Below are 20,146 nucleotides of genomic sequence, written 5' to 3'. Positions count from 1 at the left end.
TTAAAACATCTTGCCTGAACACATTTTAGAAACTATAAATAATTTAACACTTTGTTCAAACCAAAATAACAAATCCAAAATCAGATGTGTTGGCTGCTGAAGGCTATTTTATTAAATCTGCAAAACCCAAGGTGGTAAGAAAAAAAAAAAAAAAAAAGGGTTACAGGAAATGTAAAGTTTTTTTTTTTCTTTGTTTAAAAACACAAAAAGCAGCCTTTCTAAAGTAATACATGTAATGGTGCTTTCCGTCCCTAGCGTTCCTCAGAATCGAATTCCAGAGCGCAGTTCCAGGTTTAGGATGAAGCCCCAGCCTCTGGTTTGCTGGGCTCACTGTCCTTGCTTGGGCTTGGTTTCCTCATCACTTCCCGAGCCAGACCACAGGTCACTTTGTCATCAGACAAGTGAAAGGTTCCAGATCTACAAAAGAGAAAACAGACACAATGAGTCATGATAATTTCTCACACACACCGCCTTAAGACTGGATGGATAGAGACAGATAGATCTCTAGATATAGAAAAGTCAACTTGCTTATTTGGAGATTCTGTCAATGTGGTCATAGTTGGCTGGTTTGGTTTCCCAAAGAATAAGCTTGACCACCAGTGACCAGGATCAGATTTTGGCAAACCTGCAAATAAAATAAAAAAAGGGGGGGGGGGGAGGGGGGGGTCAGGCTAACATGCAAGTGATAGATTCCAACCAATGATGTACTTGGTAGTTCTGAAGAGATTTCCCTACACTGATGAGGGGTTGGTCATGATCAAGGTGTAGTCAGACAGAACCCAACACGTTTCCTGCTGCTCATCCCAATAAAAGTGGAGACACGCCCGACCGAGGGCTGGCATGACCCCTCCCCCGCAATCTCTAAAAAGCATGGGAGCGGACAATTATCAAACCAATCCACTGAACAAAAGATACTGTCAGAAAGGGGAGGAAGGCCGCAGGCATTTGAGAACTCGCTTGGAAGAACTACAAGTACAGAAGTGACTAGTACCAACGCTACTACTGTACCAAGCAAGTCCTGCGCACCTGCAAATATGAATGACATTCCACAGCAGCCTTTTGGTCTACTTGCAATAGTGATGCAAACATTGCATGTAATTGTGTACTTCAGTTACAAACATCTGCTTACCAGGATGGTGCGGAATGACCTCTCCAGCATATTCAGAACTTCCACAAGAGCTGCTACTTGAGTTGGAACCCAGGCGCCCTGCAGAGGAAGAGAAAAAATGAATTATATCGGTTACTATAACAAACTGTGTCAAGTACTGTCAGACCTGCAACATGAAACCTAGAAGAGATTATATTTAACAATGAAGTCACGTGTAAAGTGCATGTTTTCACATGTAGGATTAGGATTTATAAAATACATTGATTAACCACTATGATAACATGTTTAGTCATGACATCCGCCTCCACTAGTCAAACAACTGCTTAGCCACCAGTTAGGTAAAGACTGGATAAATACCTTCAGCCTTGACCAAAATACTGCATATCCAGCCTCAAACTTACTTCGGTAATAATCGTGGGTTGCAACAAGCGAGCCGACTGAAGGAATTGATGCCATCTTCCTGATCTTATTTCACACGGTACCGAGGTGGTAAACCTGGGGGGGGGGGGGGGGGGTTGGTGGAAGACAACCAAGTCAGATGCCATTGAAAATGCATTAACACAAATTAAAACACCACACAATTTAAGAGATTAGAACAAGCTTCTTGAGGTGTGGGAGACTTGATATATACTCTGGGAAAACACCAAGCAAGAACAGGAGTTAGACAGCTGGACATTCAGGTTGAATTTCAGAGTCTGTGTCAAGGATTAGATTACCTTTCTTGGCACCACTTGCGTGGGACAAGTATTTTTTAAAATTAGAACTTTGGTGAAGGACACTATGGTACTGAACTGACCCCTCATGAAAGCAGCCATGTACAGTGTCAGGCAGAGCAGTCACACCACGTGCAGTGTGTGACTGTCCTTCATGGACTAATAAACCTTGAACAGTAAACAAATATTTGACTTTCCACCCCAGGTTGAACAGGTTTAAGATTACCATAATCTAAACTGAAGGGTTGGGGTGCGGGGGACGGGCTCCATATTGTAAAGGGATTGAGGATTTTTATTATTTTCCAGAGCCACCGTCCACCAAAATAAAGCACTTTGAAAACACTGTTCAACACTCAAAAATACATCTGAAAATGAACGTTACGCCTATTCCATGCCACGGTCACATTCGCAATGCGTGCAGTCAGTGTACTTAAAACGCCAATAAACATGGACTAATCAATCCTGTAGTAAATATTCTTTTAACTCCTTTAGCACAGTTTGATCTCGAATAATTGTTTTTGTGTACTCAGGCCACTGCACAGACTACAGAAGACGCCAATACAAAATACATGACGTTTGCGAGGGACAAACATTGCAGTCACATTAAACATTTCTAGAAACAAGATGCATACCTGCTCTAGAAGTTTTTACTGCTGAACGTCTGGGAAACTAGAAACCTGGATTCACTGCTGAAATGTCTGATGATATTCATACTATTTGGCAAACCTAGGAGAGAAGAAAATGAATGGAAAACACCGAGACACTGCTGTAAAGCACTTTCATTTTTTGTCCATAAATTATGAAAACACGAAAATATAGTTACAAAAAGGATGTACATAAAATGACATATGAAATGATTAAAAACACTCCACGTCACTGCCTGCCACATTTCGCTCACTCGTACATTCTCCGCCGTCGTTATTTCAATACAAACCAAGTTTTGTCTTTCAGACATTACAAATAAAAATGCTTCCAACAAAACCACGCGTAAATAAATGTTAACGATTGATATTAAGGGATTTAGTATTGGTATTTCGGACAATTTGCCCTGTTTAGGTGGTTTCCCATCCCGTCCATATTTTTTATTTTTTTTCACACAACACAGCACATACCAAGCCCCCCGCCCAACTTTAATTTACGTTACATACTTGATTTTCTTAGTTTCTTCGGCTTTCCAGTCCTTTAATTAGCACCAAACAGCAAAAATATCTCAGACAGCAAAGCTCAGGAAAATAAACGCTAGGCAACGGGGCCCATTTGTAAATGAAATACTGGGCACAAGCCTGCGTCTTCCTTTCTTTCACGTCAGTAAAAAATAATTAATTCTACCGATTTTCAGCGTCAGCTGTTTATATAGACTGGCTGGATGTTGACGTCATAGCTCTCCCCATCCCCCCCTGAAGCCGGAGTCAAGGGGCGGAGCTTCGCAGTCTGGGTCGACACACAGTTGCACACAGTTACCAAATCCGCTAAAAAAGAACCGCTTTCTACACGAGATTTAGCAACACTGGTTACATATGCTTTTACGTATGAGAGTTGTGTGGACTTTCCAACCACGTTTATACCAAAAGCTTTTAATTCTCCCTGGTGGTCTAGTGGTTAGGATTCGGCGCTCTCACCGCCGCGGCCCGGGTTCGATTCCCGGTCAGGGAATGACTCTTTTTTTATTTATGTGTTTTTTAAAATCTGAATTGTAATTAATTGTAATTAGAATAATGTAAGATTGTGTAATATCTTATGTATACTACAGAAATGTGAAGAGTACCGGGTGAGTAGGCTTTATATTTTCAAATGCTGGATAAGGGCGTCTGCTAAGAAATAAATAATAAAATGCAGTTGAGTAACTTACTAGTACTGTACTAGAAAATATTTTCCTTTCATTTACACTGCAGCACCACCTGCTGTGTCTTCAGCAGAATTGACAACTGTTTGCTGTTGTGTTGATTTTGTATTCTGCTACCACAAACTATAGTAAAAATGTTTTTAAAATGTGTACCCAATAAAAAATTGTAGCACTATTTCTTCAAAAGAAATACAAATAAAAAAGACGTAATTCCCTGACCGGGAATCGAACCCGGGCCGCGGCGGTGAGAGCGCCGAATCCTAACCACTAGACCACCAGGGAAGCGCGTTAAACTATTCTATTGGTAGTTTAAATTAAAACTTTATTTTCAAGTGATGTTCCACACTACCAAACACGGGATGGTTTGTCAATAGTGCAGCAAGACGTTCTAGAATTACAGTAGCTACCCGAACGTAACTACGTTACACATGGTGTGGTGATTTTATCATTGTCATGTATTTAGCGTGAACCCACCCTCTATACTGAACATGGCCCAGTATATAAATAATACTGTATTACACATTCCCTATACTAGCCACCATGAATGAAGCTTGTATTTTTTTTAGTGAAAATAATCCGTAATGCTTGTATTTTTTAAATAAATTTAGTATTACCAGCAGGGTTTTCATTATTCTGCCCTGATGTTAACCTACTTAAATATTTGTGGTTTTGTTACCGACGGTAGTTTGTACTATACAATATAAAACCTTTCAAATTAAATTCTTGTCTGTGAGCTTAACTATATGTACTTACGTTGTTACTGTTCAAAATATCTAACCCCAATACCTGCAGACTTGATTCATCCGTGTGTGTGACCTACTTGGTCAATTAATGTATGGTATTAGATTTTTTTTTTTTTATTTCTTCTTTTTAAAACAAGTTGTGTGATGCAACAATAGCTTTGCAGGGAAAACAAAACAAACCCTGAAAACATTGTAACAAGGAACAGGGATGTTTTAAAGGAATGCTTTATTGATCATTTAAAACATACATACCCAAAAGAGAATGATAATTCCATCACCACCCACCATACCTTAGTAACGGATCCCTTTGTCTTCTAATTGTACTCACACAAACTGATTTTTCATTTGTGCCTATAATGGCTATATATATATATATATATATATATATATATATATATATATATATATATATATAATTATTTTCACCCTTAGCGCGCTTATATATATTTGCAGCCTAATATTATTTGCAGCTCTAATAATAAAAGCAAGAAACTTGCCTTACATTCTGTTGGCTTAGTGTTAGTTGTATGAGGAAAGTCTGCATACTATGGATTTTACACAATTTGCAGCAATGCATAATGCTGAAAAACTGGAACTATAAAAATCGAACTTATGGCAATCTAATTAACTATTCTCACCTACAAATACAATATAACAGATTTAGAAAGAAAAGAAAATCCTTTAAAAAAAAAAAAAAAAAAAAAAAACACTTGCACAAATCACTAGTGAAAAGAAACTATTCACATCTGCCCATTACATTTTCTACATTTTTATTTATTTATTTATTTTTAAAAGTGACAGCAAACATATACTGGCCAAAAAAAAAAAAAAAAAATTCCAGCCCTTAAAAACAACATCTAAACTGCATTATAATCTGTTCACAGGGCCTGCATGCCACATTGGTTTTTAGTAAATGTTGGTCTAGCATATAGATTTAAACAGCCTTTCTTATGCCTCAACAAACACTACATATATTTGTATAGTAATGTTTACTGATTAGCTGGTAAAAAGCAAGTTTCAAGCTACTGTGATCCTCTACACGTTTGTTATCAATTACATGACATAAAAGCATGCATTCATATTTAGGTTACCAAAATCTGTCCCTCCATCCATAAATTCATCTATCCACCCACCCAGAGTGCTTAGAATTCAACTACGTTCATCCAGAAGCTACCTGCTCTCCCTTAATTAAACAGATAAAGCATAAAGTGATATAAGGCTATTAGGCATCAGATTTCACATTCACCTCTTTATACATCAAAGCGCTGCTTCACAGAGTACTAAGTGTAAAAAAAAAAAAAAGGGATTAGAGTTTGTTTGTTAACTCGTGTATTTCAGGTAAAAAAGAAAAAACAGAGATAAATACCTTTCTAACTCTTTTTTTTAAGCCCCTCTCCCAACATAAAAATGGCAGCTTAATGGTAAAGGTTATGTAAAAACATTATACAAAGCTGTGTAAAATTATTTCCAATACAAAATGGTTATTAGCCTATGTTTTTTTCTGGCAAATTCCATCATCAAATGAACATATATATGCACATGCTTTAGTGTTGGGGGATGGGGGCTTGCTCTGTTGAGAAGATGTGAAGTGAAAGGGCTTCAGTGATTGAGTGTGTCCTCAGCCGCTAGACATCCAGTCTAGAATGGCGCTCCGTCCTGAGTAGGATTCATTTCAGTGGGAGACTGCAGGCCATCCCCGTTCTCTCTGCCACCGATAACTTTGGACTAGGAGAAACAAAGATTAAACCAGAGTGGAGAAAATGCAAACCTTCTTACTCATGCAATTCCTCCAGACCTTGGTTACATATGGTCAGTGGCATTCATGATTTCTTGTAAATATTTCTGTAACAGCATTTATTTATTCTGGTTGCATTCATTTAATTCAAAATGTTTTTTTCAATGACCTCAAATTTACAGCCAGTTTGTTCCACCATTTCACCTAATGTAGTTTTTTATTTAAGTGAATTTATCTAAATTATTCACTGGGGTTTAGATTTACCTTGATAGTTCCAACTCTGTCTTCAAATGACTTGAACGATGGGGAGTTCCTAAAAACAAAGGAAAATTAATAGGACTTACAAAAATGGTTTACCAAATACAGTCAAAACTGCCTATAACAACCAATAAGGGTAAAATAAAACAGTGATTTATTTCCAGGTATTTTAACATATGAATGTACACTAGTTGGCAATTCATCACAGCGGTCAGGTTTGACTAATGTAATGGATTATATACAATAGACCACCTTAAACATATAAAAGGTTTCACGTTAAGAATTTAAATACAGAAGTAGCAACACTCAATCAACTCATTCCAAATAAAATCCTTTTTTTTCTCTCCAAAGTTTCCATTGTCATACCAATCAACGTCTAACATATCACTCTCTGAAAAGCATGCATCACTGGTGTTTACAGTATATGTCATTCTTAATCTGTACTTTATCTGCATTTCTTCCTTCTTACTGCATTTAACTGCCTTCATCATTATTGTCAATCTCCATACATAATCCTGTAAAATATACTTTCTTTCCAACAGAATAGCCATCTTAGCCAGGCTGCTCCATTCTGAAATCTCACAGTAACGCTTCACATTTTACAAGAATCTCAATTAAATAAATGACACGCTATTCAACACATTTGTAAAGTCTTACTTTATGATTCTGATACCAGTGCAGTGTACTGATTATACTATGACTGTACAATGACAATATTAGTGTGCAAGATACATATGATTACGTATCAGTTTGTTTATTTGCAGAAATGCATCTCTAGCAGCTGTACTTTACCTCATTGCAGGCATACTTATCGACTGGCGAATGGAGTAACTGCTACTTGGAATGCATTAAGAAGACAGAGGAAGCAAGTGTTACGGCAAGTATGTAAGTTTAAAAGAAAAGATTACAGGAAGCAAAGCATTAAAACAATAATGAATCCCATGCATTCTATAATTAGGCAAATTAAGCATGCAGCAAATGCAACACTGCCTATGTTGTTAATTTTTGAATATTTCAGCAAATGGTTAAAGCAAAACAGTCCTTTCCTCACAATCCAAAACCATTTACAGAGGAGATGTAGGCAAGATGTAGAGCTACTACTGCTACACTTGCTTACACATTACACCAACGCAAATCTTATCTATTTTCTTTTCTACAGATTCATTAGATATAAAATGTGTAGTTGTATATAACTCATAAAAGCAAAGGAAATATACATGTAACCTTGTTCTAAAGCCACACATTGTTTTACAGTGATTTTATGAAGTAAGATTTACAGCACACAAAGTCAAGTAGACAGTTGTTTCGGCTAGTGTATTCATCAACGTCTGCTTGAGTTATACGTTTCTCTAAGTTTTGTCTTGTATTTTGATTGAGTGTTTCAATTGCGGATACATCTCTTTATAAAGTAACTTGTATGCTTCTCCGCACAGTACTGGACAGTCTTACCTAAATGACTGTGAGAATGGAAGCGCTCTGAAGAAGCCATTGGCAGCAATAACAAAAGGACAAAAGTAAGGTAAGCAAAAATAATCTAATAAAATAAATGAGAAATTAAAATACTGAATGCATATGCAACTGCCAGTAAACTCATTTTCAGTTTGGTTCTTTGAAGAGAAAACACAGCATAGCAAAGCTTAATTCAGGAGCTTGAGCTTTAAATGATGTTAGTATTGCTTGTTATGCTGAAGAAAAAAAACAAAAAACAGGAAAACGCTTGCAGTGACAATAAACTTTTGCTATACTCTTTGTGGAGAAAAGGGTAGACATATGTGCCTATAGTCCTATATATTCTTTCGGGTGATTAAGGAATATATTATAAAAAAATACAATTAAAACAAATAATCCCATACAAGACATGCTGTCAGGCAGGGAGGGGGAATAAAGCAATTATAGTTCAAGGCATATCACTGGCTTGTTATGAAAAACAATGGCAACATTGTTACAGACAATTTACTTTTTAGTTCTTCACATGGAAATAAATATCGGAATCCATTGGATTTTCACGGTTAAGGATAGTTGTTTTTATCCTTGCATTGTCGAAAAAGGTCTCGACCATTTTAGATAAATAATGTTACAATATGTCAAATAAATAATGTTACAATATTATCCAAGTGAAAAATGTAAGGGTACAGTCATTTGAGGGAAAACAATGCAGGAAGAGAAAGTCTGAAAGGAAATGAGAATGCCATCGTTGTCTGAATGGCTGTGGTATGTATGGAATGACATCATGCTGTTGCCAGAAACACCTCCCATTTACTACGTGTGACAGGTTGTATTAAACACATTTCACCACCAAAGGAAATTTTTGTTCAGTTGATCTAAATTCAAAAAGGCAGAAATATATTGAATGCACAGCAAATGGAAAATTGCCACCCGTAGCGTATCCCATTCTCTGCACATCCAGATCTATATATGAAATCAGGAACATTATAAAAACCTTCCACTATGCCTTCTTAATTTAAAGCTGCATTTACTGAACACCAGGAACATAGAAAATGCACAGTTTGCGACTGTTATCTGTGGTGTATTTGTTACACTAAGTGGTAGAGGGAGGAGGACACAGTTAACAGCAGGGTTTGCCTGATCAAACAAGTGCAGCTGTAGATCTCTTTAGTTGACTTTGACTGAAACCACATGTATAACCAGACACGTACCTCATATCTCCAAATTTCCTGGTGATAACAGAGCCCACAGTGGTGAGAGCAGCAGAGGTCTTCTGGCCTGCCTGAGACAGTGTTTCCTGAGTCTTCTTGTATCTGCGTGAACCAAGAAAACACGTTTGGTGAGAACAGCAGCAAGGCCTTTCTCCATCTGAAGGCTGTTACTGACCATGTTACAAACAGAACAATTCACTACAAAGGGTTAGTCTAGCTAGAAAGCAGCAAAAGGACAGAGAGAAGTAGTAACATTGCAAAGCCACAGCAAAAAAGCATGTACTTCGTAACCCCTTTAAAATGATTAATGCTGGAAAAGCCCCTTAAAATAACACGAAAAAAAACAAAACAAATGAATCTATCCGTTTTATACAATTAAATAGTGTGTAAATGTTAACTGCTCAGGTTAAACAAACTGCAGATCAACTTTTCTATTTTTTTTATTCTCAATTCATACTTGAAGTCACCACGTAAAGAGTACTGTAAATGTTTTTACAAATGTCTTTTCTTCTCTTTATGCTCTTCAATCCTATCCAAAAAGAACTTTATAATGATCAATTCAGAAGCCCCAAAAAGAGCTACTGATGATTTCAGTGTGCAGTAATCTTATCTATACACTAATGTCCTGACACAATACGTCGCGATATGCACTTCACACGACACATGTGATAGTTCTAATGCATTACTTGTATGATGCATGAGAAGATCAAATGGATCACTTAATGACAGACTACTTTGTTAAAAAACAAAAATGTAAGGAGTTCGGGAGAACAACTTGGTGAACTGCAATGAGCAAAATTGCTTTTGGTCTAGTATCACAATACAAACCTGATTGGTTTAAAATAGACCTGCCTCTATTGCAGTGTCACGATTCATTGATATATGATGAAACATGACACCCCTAAAGTGCCTCTGAGCACAGAAATCACAAACAAGTTTAATGTAATGAAAAGTATAAAAGGTGCAATGCCAAATCACAGAACATGTTCAACTAGAAACACAAACTAGCTATAAGGCTGCTAACTTCAGAATGGCTTCTTCCAGGCAACTCAGAACTCTTTTTAAGTCTCTGCAGGACATGGTTTATTTGTGATTGCTAAACTCACAAGGGTGTGGTATACTGCCAGCTCGACACTTACAGAACATTACATTGCTTAACAGGAATAAGCTACACACGTTTCACCACAGGCTGGTTGAAGCTAGTTTCTTTGTTTCAGAGCTAGTTGATCCGATCACAAATAACTGAAATTATTTTAATCAGGTTGTTCTGCTGCGTGATCCTCATCTTACAGGCAGGAATTGTTCATTGTTGATTGCAAGAATGAATTTTCCCTTAAATGCCAGCTTCAATGGAAAATACATGATATACATAGTCTGAAATCCCAACAGCTTGAGGTAATACATTGATATCCAGGAGAGATAGCAAACAAGAATCTGGAAACAAAAACGTCTGACACACACACACACACACACACACACTTAAATACAAAATATAGCTTAACTTCAAGCAATCAGCAGGCAGTTAGTGATGTACAAGTACAAGATCACACCCGAGACATAACTGTTACAAGTTACAAATACAGGTATTGCTTTAAGCTTTGGCAGGTTACATTTCATATAATACAGCATTTTACTACATGGCCATTTTCATGTTCTTACAGAGCAGCAGCATACGTGAAAAGCCCAAGCCGCCACCAGAGTACACAAAACACACTTGAAACACGACTGTCTGGCGTGATGACGACCTACTTTTTTTGATTATTCCTTTACGTGGATATCTTTTATTTGTACAGAAATGTCATGTTGTTGCATTCTTTATTAGTCGTGTTGTCAAAGGGCAGCTGGCTCTTTGAGCTAAAGTATATTATATAAAATAAAAAACTGTGCTTGTTCCAAAATCACACCAAACTGCTTATTGTACAGACTCATGGGCACTCCACAAATGAAATAACACTTTCAGCATTTTTACTATCAAGTACATTTTATATAGACAACTGTAAAAGGAAAATTAAATGCAAGATTTAAATGTGCTTGTAATGTTTTTTTTTTTTTCTTTTCTATAAGCCAAAATGTAAATGACATTGAAATAGGTACCCCATCTATATGTACTGAAAATAGCAAATACATGTTCACATGTTAAAAGCGGTTAAACTAAAAGTGGGTTTTATACTAGGTGATTAAATCTTCATTTATAACCTGTATAACCACAAAAGCCTAACCCTCTACGACCCAGCCTTTATTTACTTGGGCACACTAAACTAAAAAAAAAAAAAAGGATCATCAACACAGGACATAGAAAGAATAACAGGGTCAGAGGGACAGCTACAGGTTAACATCAGGGCTTCAGTTAAATACATGCTGACTGTACAAGCGTTGTTTTCTGTCAAAAGCAATTTAATAAAAGGTATGTGTATTTGTGGAAAAGAGACTTTTTTTGTCCTACCCCCACAAAACACTGAAGCCCTGCTATTAAATTTTTTTTTTTTTTTTTTTTTTTTAGCAAAAACAAAAACTCACGCTTCTGACTGGGTTAAGTCCTCCAAAGTGGCACTCGCTGACAGATATCTATAAACACAGGGTGTAACAGGAAATTGAAAGAGACCTTAGAGAAACAGCTGCAGTTTAACACAATGTGACACATAAAGAAGCAGCCTCCTGAACCTGCAACAGAAATGGGATTAGGAACAGCAGTTAACCTCTGGCGTCATTTAGCAGGCGCTTTTATGCACAGTGACTCAGACACTAGGGAGTGAATTATGGGTCAACAATTGCTCCTGCAGTCACTTACAATAGGACCTCGATTTTTTTGAATGCCTAAGAAACACCTGATGATGACGTATGAAGAACAATGGGCAACCCAAGTTTATTTGTAATAAAAGCAGTACCAAATATCACGCAAATCCATGTTAATACATAAGGGCTTCTCAGCAGTACTACAAATGTCTGTAAATAGTTGACTCTACCTACGTTTCTAGATTACGCTCAAGAGATTATTTCGGGAACATTATGCAGGTTTATATTGACTATCCAACTCTAAATCCAATACTTAAATCAATAACAAAGGTAAGCTTGACTATTGTTTACTGGAACCCCCCCCTCCTCTGGTCCCCCCATTTAATATCAAATGAGAGTTTTATTACAATGACATAACAGCCTATAGTGTGTATTTAGAAAGTGGTGCATCATACAGTCAAGGAAGCAGACATTCTGAAGCCTATGAAAGAAAACAAAAACATGATTAAAAACAATATAACTTTGAAATGAAAGGGAGTGACAAGGGGAGTAAAACGATCAAACATGGAGGACAGACAAAAAGAATTCAAATGTTGGTATTTTTGGCGACCTCTTATCTTTCTACAGAATACATGCACATGATAAAGCCTGTACTGTACATGAAGAGCTTATTCTGTAAACTTCTGGAGCACATTCTTTAACTAGGAAAAAATAATCTGAATTGTAATGGGAAGAAAACTACACCTATTTTAAAATCCCTTTGCAAATATTAACATTGAGTTATAGAGCAATCGCACATTAAATTGCAATTTTAAAAACTTCAAGAAAATTATATTCAGCGAGTAATAGATTACATTTTCTCAAACCGTTTTAATTTGTCTAAGCACATTTTGTTAAAATGTGGTAGTATTCCTGTTTAGTACCTCAAAATAAACTTTCTTTCATCCTCTCTCAACAACTTTGGGTTATCTAAAAAAATGTCTTAAATCCTGAACCCTTGAATTCCTGTTTAATCCCATCGATATTTTAATAAAAGTAAAACATTTCAGAAGGGAAGGTGCCTCATTTTACTTCCGCCTTTCCATGCGTAGAATGCGAGATGGAATGCACTCCGATGAGAAAAGCTCTGCCAACACCAGCTTGATCAGTAAAAGCCTTGTCCAATGTTCAGGCTTTTGATTACACACACACATAAAATGTTTATGAACTTATGAGCACATACTGGTATGAAACCATTTGTTCTCTTTGTTAGAAAACCTAGGCCTTCATCCAGTGTAGGAAATATAACATTTCCTTAAAAATAACTAATTCCGTTTCAACACAGGAAGGGCTGATAAACTTTATAATGGGAGTTATTATTCCATTATTCCATATGAAATTAACACATGCTGATCTGTTAACATTACTTACATATCGTAGCTCTTTTACAATAATAATAATACAGTGGACATCTCAGCACAAAAACCCTGTCTAGTTTCATAGGCTAATACAAATTAACCAAATAATTCAAAACTCATGTTTACACTAACATAGAACATATGTAATTCTTTAGGAAAAATTAATCCTTAAATACTGCCACAGCAGCACGGCCCTGCATGACAAATAATTCTGAAAAATAACCCCATCATATCATGCTTCTCTTAAAAATGATCCCCATAGCAAGCTTACTATCTAATAAACATAACATGTAGACCCTATTTTCTTGGGGTGGTTTTTAAATACAATCTTGACACAGCAAAAGAAAACCATAAAGTCCTGTGACGTTTTAGTTTCAGTTAGGGGGGGTTTAGTACAAAGTTAGAATTTTGTAAGCTACTGGTGCATTTATTCTGTGTTTACTTTGCAACTTATTTTTTTGTTAATCTAGTGTTGTGGAATTAACAGTGACCAGTAACTACAAAATTCAACTGAAAGTACATTTTTGCACAACAAGCAAGCACAGCAACAAATGACAAACAGCTCTCAAAAGAAGCCTGCAAGTATTTTTCAGCCCAGCAACACAGTTGATTAAATACTGTGGGCTCAGGGTTAGTCTCAGTTCCTTCGTTAGTCAGCACCGTTAGTTCGGTCTGTTCCATAGGGTTTTGGCGAGTGTGAGACCTGCTCACTATGTAACACAATTTTTGTTCCTGGGTAGTAAGTGCTATTTCCTAATTGCTTATGCCTCAAAAGTATAGAAAATGGCTATTATTCCCCACAAACTTTGCTTTTGTGACCAGGACAGTGATATTTTGAAATGTACCTATTTCCAATGAGAAAACGGGCAAATTTGTGTCTTTTCATTCACATAAAGTCAGAAAAAAACAACATATGAATCCAAATTAACATGTATTTATACTAAAGTAATACAAAAATGACTACAAAAGATTTAGAAGCTAGTAGTTTTTTGAGATTTACGATTATACTGTAAATCAGCCCCCAAATGTAGTCTCCCATCATGTTCTCGTTATACTGTCCTTTGTAGTGGCGTTCAAAGTCCAGTATATCCTGGTGGAAGCGCTCGCCTTGCTCCTCCGAGTACGCTACCATGTTCTCCTTGAATTTATCAAGATGAGCATCAAGGATATGGACTTTGAGGGACATCCTACAGCCCATTGTGCCGTAGTTCTTCACCAGAGTCTCAACCAGCTCCACATAGTTTTCGGCCTTGTGATTGCCCAGGAAGCCCCGAACCACTGCGACAAAGCTGTTCCAAGCCGTTTTCTCCTTACTAGTGAGCTTCTTGGGGAATTCATTGCACTCCAGGATCTTCTTTATCTGTGGTCCGACGAAGACACCGGCTTTGACCTTTGCCTCAGACAGCTTAGGGAAGAAGTCTTGAAGGTACTTGAAGGCTGCCGACTCCTTATCTAGAGCTCTGACAAATTGTTTCATAAGGCCCAATTTGATGTGCAGTGGTGGCATCAGCACCTTCCGGGGGTCCACCAGTGGCTCCCACTTGACGTTGTTCCTCCCCACAGAGAACTCGGTCCGCTGTGGCCAGTCCCGCCTGTGGTAGTGCGCCTTGGTGTCCCTGCTGTCCCAAAGGCAAAGATAGCAAGGAAACTTGGTAAAACGGCCTTGGAGACCCATCAGGAATGCCACCATTTTGAAGTCTCCTATGACTTCCCAGCCGTACTCATCATACTTCAAGGCGTCCAGCAAGGTCTTGATGCTGTTGTAATCCTCTTTGAGGTGCACTGAGTGAGCCAGGGGAAGAGACGGGTACTTGTTACCATTATGGAGCAGCACGGCTTTGAGGCTCCTGGATGAGCTGTCAATGAAGAGGCGTCACTCATTCTGGTTACAGGCGATTCCGATTGCCTCGAACAGACTGGTCACATTGTGGCAGAAGCAGAGCCCATCTTGACGGGTGAAGAAGCTGGAAAAAGGTTGGTGACGCTTCCTCTGATCTGCGACTTGCACACTTTCATCCAACAAGTTCCACTGCTTGAGCCTAGACGTCAAAAGCTCGGCATTGGACTTGGTGAGACCAAGATCTCTAATCAAGTCGTTGAGGTCTTTTTGGTTGGGGTAGTATGGGTTTCTCTCCTCAGCTCCACCTCTGAAATTGTCATCTGGATCTACAACGTCTTCCTCGCTCTCTGAGCTCATGGCAGTGTGGCACCGGGGCGATGGATGAAGGAAGGTCCGGATACGTGATAGCAGGTGCATTCCTACCAGTCCGACGTTTGGAAGGGTCCACCATGCAGAAGTAGCAGTTGCTTGAGTGGTCAGTGGGTTCCCGCCAAATTCTTGGGATAGCGAACTTCATGGCTCTCTTTTCCCCTCTGTACCATCCTACAAAAATACATTTATTTCACCCATGACTAATGTGTAAGAGATTCTCGCAACATTTTTCATATACGATATATTTTTTCAATAACATTGAAAATTGTAAAATATTTTAAAATTAAAAACTTTTACAATTTTTAAAATTTTAACACATTTTATAACATAGAATTCCGAGCAACAATTGTCCATCTTACCTTCCAGAGTTTTTTTGCAGTGCTCACAGGTGAAATGAGGTGCCCAGGGTTTGTCTTGATCCCCGACAGGCATGCCGAAATATGCCTTGTAGGCCTCACACATCTTAGCAGATGCTTTCACTGAGTACTTTTTCGCTCTTGTCTTGATAAATTGGCCGCAGGCATAGCAAAATGCGTCTGCCGGATGCTTGCAGCCTCTTGATGTCATCTCAGAAAAATGCAGATATGTATCCACTTAGGCAGCTGGAACTAAACTGAACTGATGGGCTTAAGGCCCCTGTATTTATACTACTATTTATAGTACTGGAAAGTTCTAGAAAGTTCTAGAAGTTACTCCGCACTGAATCTATCTGGAATGTTCTGGAAAATAGGTACATTTCAAAATATCACTGTCCTGGTCACAAAAGCAAAGTTTGTGGGGAATAATAGCCATTTTCTATACTTTTGAGGCATAAGCAATTAGGAAATAACACTTACTACCCAGGAACCAAAAAAAAAAAAAAATTGTTACACGGTGTATAATCACTTATGATATCATAAACAAAGACATACGTTCGAACTCATGCTGCAAGTATTTTATATATTAATTTTACAAAAAAAAAAAGTTGAAAAATTACCCCCCTCCACTCCTGAGAAATGTAGAGGTGCTTTTTTTTTTATAAAAAAAGTTTTTCATAGCTTGGTTTCCTAACTGCACTGCCATGCACAGGTCTCACAATTTAGCAAAGCCCCCTGCAGCCTTTGGCTTTAGCAGAAACATGAAAAGCACAGAAAGAGCAGACTGAAATTCAGCAACAATTTAGTTGTGCAAGGGACTCACAAATCGGAACCGGTAACTTTCTCATTCCACTCTCCGAGTTTCTCGCTGGTTTTCACATAGCTACAAACAGAGGTCTTGTTAATGAGAACACTGTACTCTTTCTTGTGGTACAGTTTTAGTTGACAAGCATCTTAAAACTGGGTGAGGACCATACAGAACATGTTTCATTCTGCACAGACACTAATGAAGGAAAAGGTTATTTTGTTTGAGCTGCCAAATCTCAGTTGACAACACAGCGAGCTACGCCAGATTTTATCCCGTCTTCCAGCTTATTAAGTTATTAGTCATCATAAGACACGTTCTTTTTTATGTAGCCCAATCTAAACAAAACAGTCTAAGGTGTCCAGTCTTCAAACTAGTTTGGATACACTAGAGCAGGGATCTCCAACTCTGGTCCTGGAGAGCCCCAATCCTGCAGGTTTTCTAGGTGTCTTTACATCATCAATGGATACAGATCTGGAACACCTGTTAATCTTGACTAATTAGGCCAATAATTTAGTGCAATTAAGTAAGTGAGAGCTCAGTTGAAATGAAAACCAGAAGACCCAGTGGCTCTCCAGGACCAGGGTTGGAGACCCCTGCACTAGACTAATGTCTTCCACTGACATGCAAATAAATAGCTACATGACTAGAGAGCTCATTGATAGTGTCTGAGGTCCCCTATTCTCTATACACTAGCAGAACATCACACTTCAAATGACATGAGGTGCTTTAGATGAACTGTTGGAGTGGCAGAATACCTTGGAAACCACTGGGCCTGTACACTATCTAATATTTATTTTGTATGGATCTTATTGAATTAAGCACACCAACAGGACATCTAAGTAAATGAGCTCACTATTGAGATTTCATTGTATTTCAATCAATATTAATTTACAAAACAAAAAACTCCCTAAATATCGTATGTTGCTCTGCTCATTAGATACTTACGCTGAGGATGTCTGAACATCTTGCCAGCCTTTGGTGAAGTTTTGTTTCAATTCGTTCAGCGGAGTGAGTCCCAGTTTTCTTTTGAGTTCGTAAGCGGTTTTCTCTTTGGCAGCGAGCACCTGGCGCAGGGTGACAATCTCATCCTCCACCTGGGAGAGATCAATTAAATCCCCCCGTTGTTCAGTCAGGCAGTAAATACACAACAGCTGTAATAGAATTCTGTCTCTCACCCGTCATGACTGTCAGATGTTAGATACAGAATAGGAATCAGTTTAGTGATCTCACTTTCCCTAAGGAAATAACAAGACAATGCTACAACGCTGAGGTAAAGGGTGAAATATGTCTCTCCTCGTCTACACAATGAAAATATTAAAGGATAACTGAAAAGGCATTGCCCTTATAAGGACTACTGTTTCTGTAGAAACAGACAACACTAAGAAGAAGTCATTTTTAAGAGATGTTATGTATACTATAACTCTGATGCAACACAAAAACAAGAAATTGCAACACAGTCCAATTTATATATTTAAAACTAACAATTTCTGAAACTTAAATTTGAAATAAATTATACTGTAATAAAGTTATATTGTAAACAAAACTTTACATTTTAAAAGTTGGAAAAAAAGTTTAAAATATTTTTTGTGGACATTTGCATCATGTTTCTTAAAGCAATTACCTTGGTCAACTCGTTCTTTAATTCCTCCGACTCTTCTTCAGTCAAGCCTACAGGCACTGTGGTACCTGTGGCACCTTGTACTGGCACGTCTGTCAAGCTGTCCGACACAAGCCCTTTATTGGGAGAGTTGAGGTTGATATCTGTCACCAGTACAAGCACAAGCATCAACTGTTTAGCCATTCTGCATGGTTGGTGCACACAGGTGCATCTCACTTGAAACAAGAAGTCATGCCTTTCTATTTACAAACATGCACAGCTGTCCTCTCAGGGTACATTCAGCACAAACTGTTTATTGATTTCTGTAGACTAGAAAAATAAAAAATGGCCAGATACACCGCATTACAGTATATAAGCACTACAGGGAAATATAAGATGGCACTACCTCTACACTTGATCATTTTTTTGTTAACAATCAATATTCATACAGAAAAAGCTTATTTAAATGCATAATTTGTCTGGATACTCTGGATTTTATTTATATATATCACAGAAAAAGCCAATTTGCTGTCAAACATGTGTTTGACACGGATTGTCTTTTAGAAGAAAATGTTATTACTACAGTAATTAGCAGTGCACTTCCTCTTTGTTTCAACAGTTCTGAAATACATCAAGAAAACTGATTTTAAGAAGGAAGTTTGACTGGAAAAGAACAAAATCTGTGAATATTATAGTAATACTTTAAACTATTTAAATGCAATATGTTACAGCACTGAAAGTACAATACATATGTTATTGCCTGCAAGTACAATACATATTGGGTTGAGGGGGAAATGGTCAGCCAGTTCTTACACATTTTATAGCAGGTTGTCATTTATTTTCTTAAAAATATTTGCATCCTTTGGTGCGGTTTTTGAAAGGGTGACAAATCTACAGTAATAAGAAATTACATTTGTTGTCTTTTCCACACAGTGCGCACAGGGATAACAAAAGTCCGGACAATTATTCCCCCACAGATATAAAGTAGCATTGTTTTTTTTTTCATATTTTTCAAGATGAATGCAATAAAAAAAAATTTAAAAGTAAACAAATTAAATGTGTGCCCTGAAGTGTACAATGAGTCATACACTGTACTGTAGATGTAGTGTGGCGTGAGGGTGTGTCCAAAATGGAAACCATGTTACTGCTGACAAACCACCAATACTTCTTTATAACAAAGGCAAACATCATTACCTTAAATGTAATGAAAATGGCAGTAGTGTCCTATATCCTATATCCTATATAACGGCAAAATGTAACTGTGGCTTTTGACTAAATAGAAGGAAGAAAAAAACGTTTATCACCGGATATACATGTGTCACAACATTGTGAAATCAACATTTCTGAAGCAAGGAGTTAGTATTTTAAAATCGGTACATGATTTGTATTTCTCAGACTGTATGGTCACTAAATAAAATACATATTATTAAGATTACAAGATATTGACTATCTACCAAGTCTAGTACTAAGAAAAAACGTAAACAAAAACACTCCCCCAGTACAGGGTCACATTATATACTGGTACATATGTTCAAATTGTAAATAAAAGTGCCTTATTTAACGATGCCGCTGCATTTAAACGGAGCTACGGATTGTTTTATGTGTATGTATCCATTATAGTCCCACCCCTCCCTTCACTTTTATTTTTGTAAAAGACCTCGGGCCCTGTCTCCCAAGGAAATCGACAGTCGTGTCGTTACCACTCCTGACGACAACAACAGGCAAAGTAGAAAATACCTTGATTTGCAGACTCCATCTTGTCAGAATTCTAAACAGTGCCTGGTCTTTCGATGTCGACGTTGCGTGTAAAAAATATTAGCGCTGCTTTATGTTTTACCGAGCTTTTTCGAAATGCAAAATATCTCCTCTTAACATCAGACTCTACAACAACAAAACCCAGACACACCGCTGCACTACGAAAATGACTCCCTTCAGCCTGCCGAGCCTTAAGCGTCCTGCTTCCGGCGCTGTACAAAGACGTCATTG

At 37.6% G+C, this 20,146-nt stretch overlaps 2 protein-coding genes and 2 non-coding genes across 19 annotated transcripts; 1 reads left to right on the top strand and 3 right to left on the bottom strand.

Moving 5' to 3' along the window:
• Window positions 1-87: 87 nt before the first annotated feature.
• Window positions 88-3,155, bottom strand: LOC131698595 (pancreatic progenitor cell differentiation and proliferation factor-like). Its single transcript, XM_058990994.1, has 6 exons — window positions 2,970-3,155; window positions 2,454-2,547; window positions 1,510-1,603; window positions 1,130-1,207; window positions 529-625; window positions 88-417 (listed from the first exon to the last, which is right to left on the bottom strand). Exons 3-6 carry the CDS (start codon window positions 1,562-1,564, stop codon window positions 294-296), a joined length of 354 nt encoding a protein of 117 aa, XP_058846977.1. The 5' UTR covers window positions 1,565-1,603; window positions 2,454-2,547; window positions 2,970-3,155; the 3' UTR covers window positions 88-293.
• A 247-nt stretch (window positions 3,156-3,402) lies between these two features.
• trnae-cuc (transfer RNA glutamic acid (anticodon CUC)) lies at window positions 3,403-3,474 on the top strand. Its single transcript has one exon. It is a non-coding gene; the product is annotated as a tRNA-Glu (tRNA).
• A 400-nt stretch (window positions 3,475-3,874) lies between these two features.
• On the bottom strand, window positions 3,875-3,946 carry trnae-cuc (transfer RNA glutamic acid (anticodon CUC)). Its single transcript has one exon. It is a non-coding gene; the product is annotated as a tRNA-Glu (tRNA).
• Window positions 3,947-4,616: 670 nt separating this feature from the next.
• Window positions 4,617-20,144, bottom strand: LOC117421156 (tumor protein D54-like). Of its 16 annotated transcripts, none has more exons than XM_058990989.1 (10): window positions 19,898-20,143; window positions 18,185-18,324; window positions 17,509-17,657; window positions 16,579-16,638; window positions 11,575-11,622; window positions 9,058-9,159; window positions 7,850-7,876; window positions 7,193-7,237; window positions 6,407-6,455; window positions 4,617-6,132 (listed from the first exon to the last, which is right to left on the bottom strand). In XM_058990989.1, the coding sequence occupies exons 1-10, from the start codon at window positions 19,914-19,916 to the stop codon at window positions 6,046-6,048; spliced, it is 726 nt and encodes a 241-aa protein (XP_058846972.1). In that variant the 5' UTR covers window positions 19,917-20,143; the 3' UTR covers window positions 4,617-6,045. The 16 variants fall into 16 exon arrangements, with proteins under 16 accessions (XP_058846972.1, XP_033891045.1, XP_058846973.1 ...); XM_034035154.3 differs by having other exon boundaries at window positions 7,193-7,234; XM_058990990.1 differs by having other exon boundaries at window positions 18,185-18,297.
• Window positions 20,145-20,146: the final 2 nt, after the last annotated feature.

This window comes from Acipenser ruthenus, chromosome 18, assembly GCF_902713425.1.
Source record: "Acipenser ruthenus chromosome 18, fAciRut3.2 maternal haplotype, whole genome shotgun sequence".
In the NCBI taxonomy this organism is placed as follows: Eukaryota; Metazoa; Chordata; class Actinopteri; order Acipenseriformes; family Acipenseridae; genus Acipenser; species Acipenser ruthenus.
Note: the sequence above shows the minus strand (reverse complement) of the source record. Positions and strands in the feature narration are given on the sequence as shown.

What these genes read in the sequence shown, in the direction of transcription:
- LOC131698595 (XM_058990994.1), bottom strand. Translation starts at nt 1,564, where the DNA reads ATGGCATCAATTCCTTCAGTCGGCTCGCTTGTTGCAACCCACGATTAT. An exon ending in AACCCACGATTATTACCGAA is followed by an intron (nt 1,208 to 1,509) that starts GTAAGTTTGAGG and finishes CTTCCTCTGCAG; the next exon opens with GGCGCCTGGGTTCCAACTCA. An exon ending in GGTCATTCCGCACCATCCTG is followed by an intron (nt 626 to 1,129) that starts GTAAGCAGATGT and finishes TTTTATTTGCAG; the next exon opens with GTTTGCCAAAATCTGATCCT.
- LOC117421156 (XM_058990989.1), bottom strand. An exon ending in AAAGTTACCGGTTCCGATTT is followed by an intron (nt 11,623 to 16,578) that starts GTGAGTCCCTTG and finishes CTGTGTTTATAG; the next exon opens with ATATCTGTCAGCGAGTGCCA. An exon ending in CCATTCTCACAGTCATTTAG is followed by an intron (nt 7,238 to 7,849) that starts GTAAGACTGTCC and finishes ATGCATTCCAAG; the next exon opens with TAGCAGTTACTCCATTCGCC.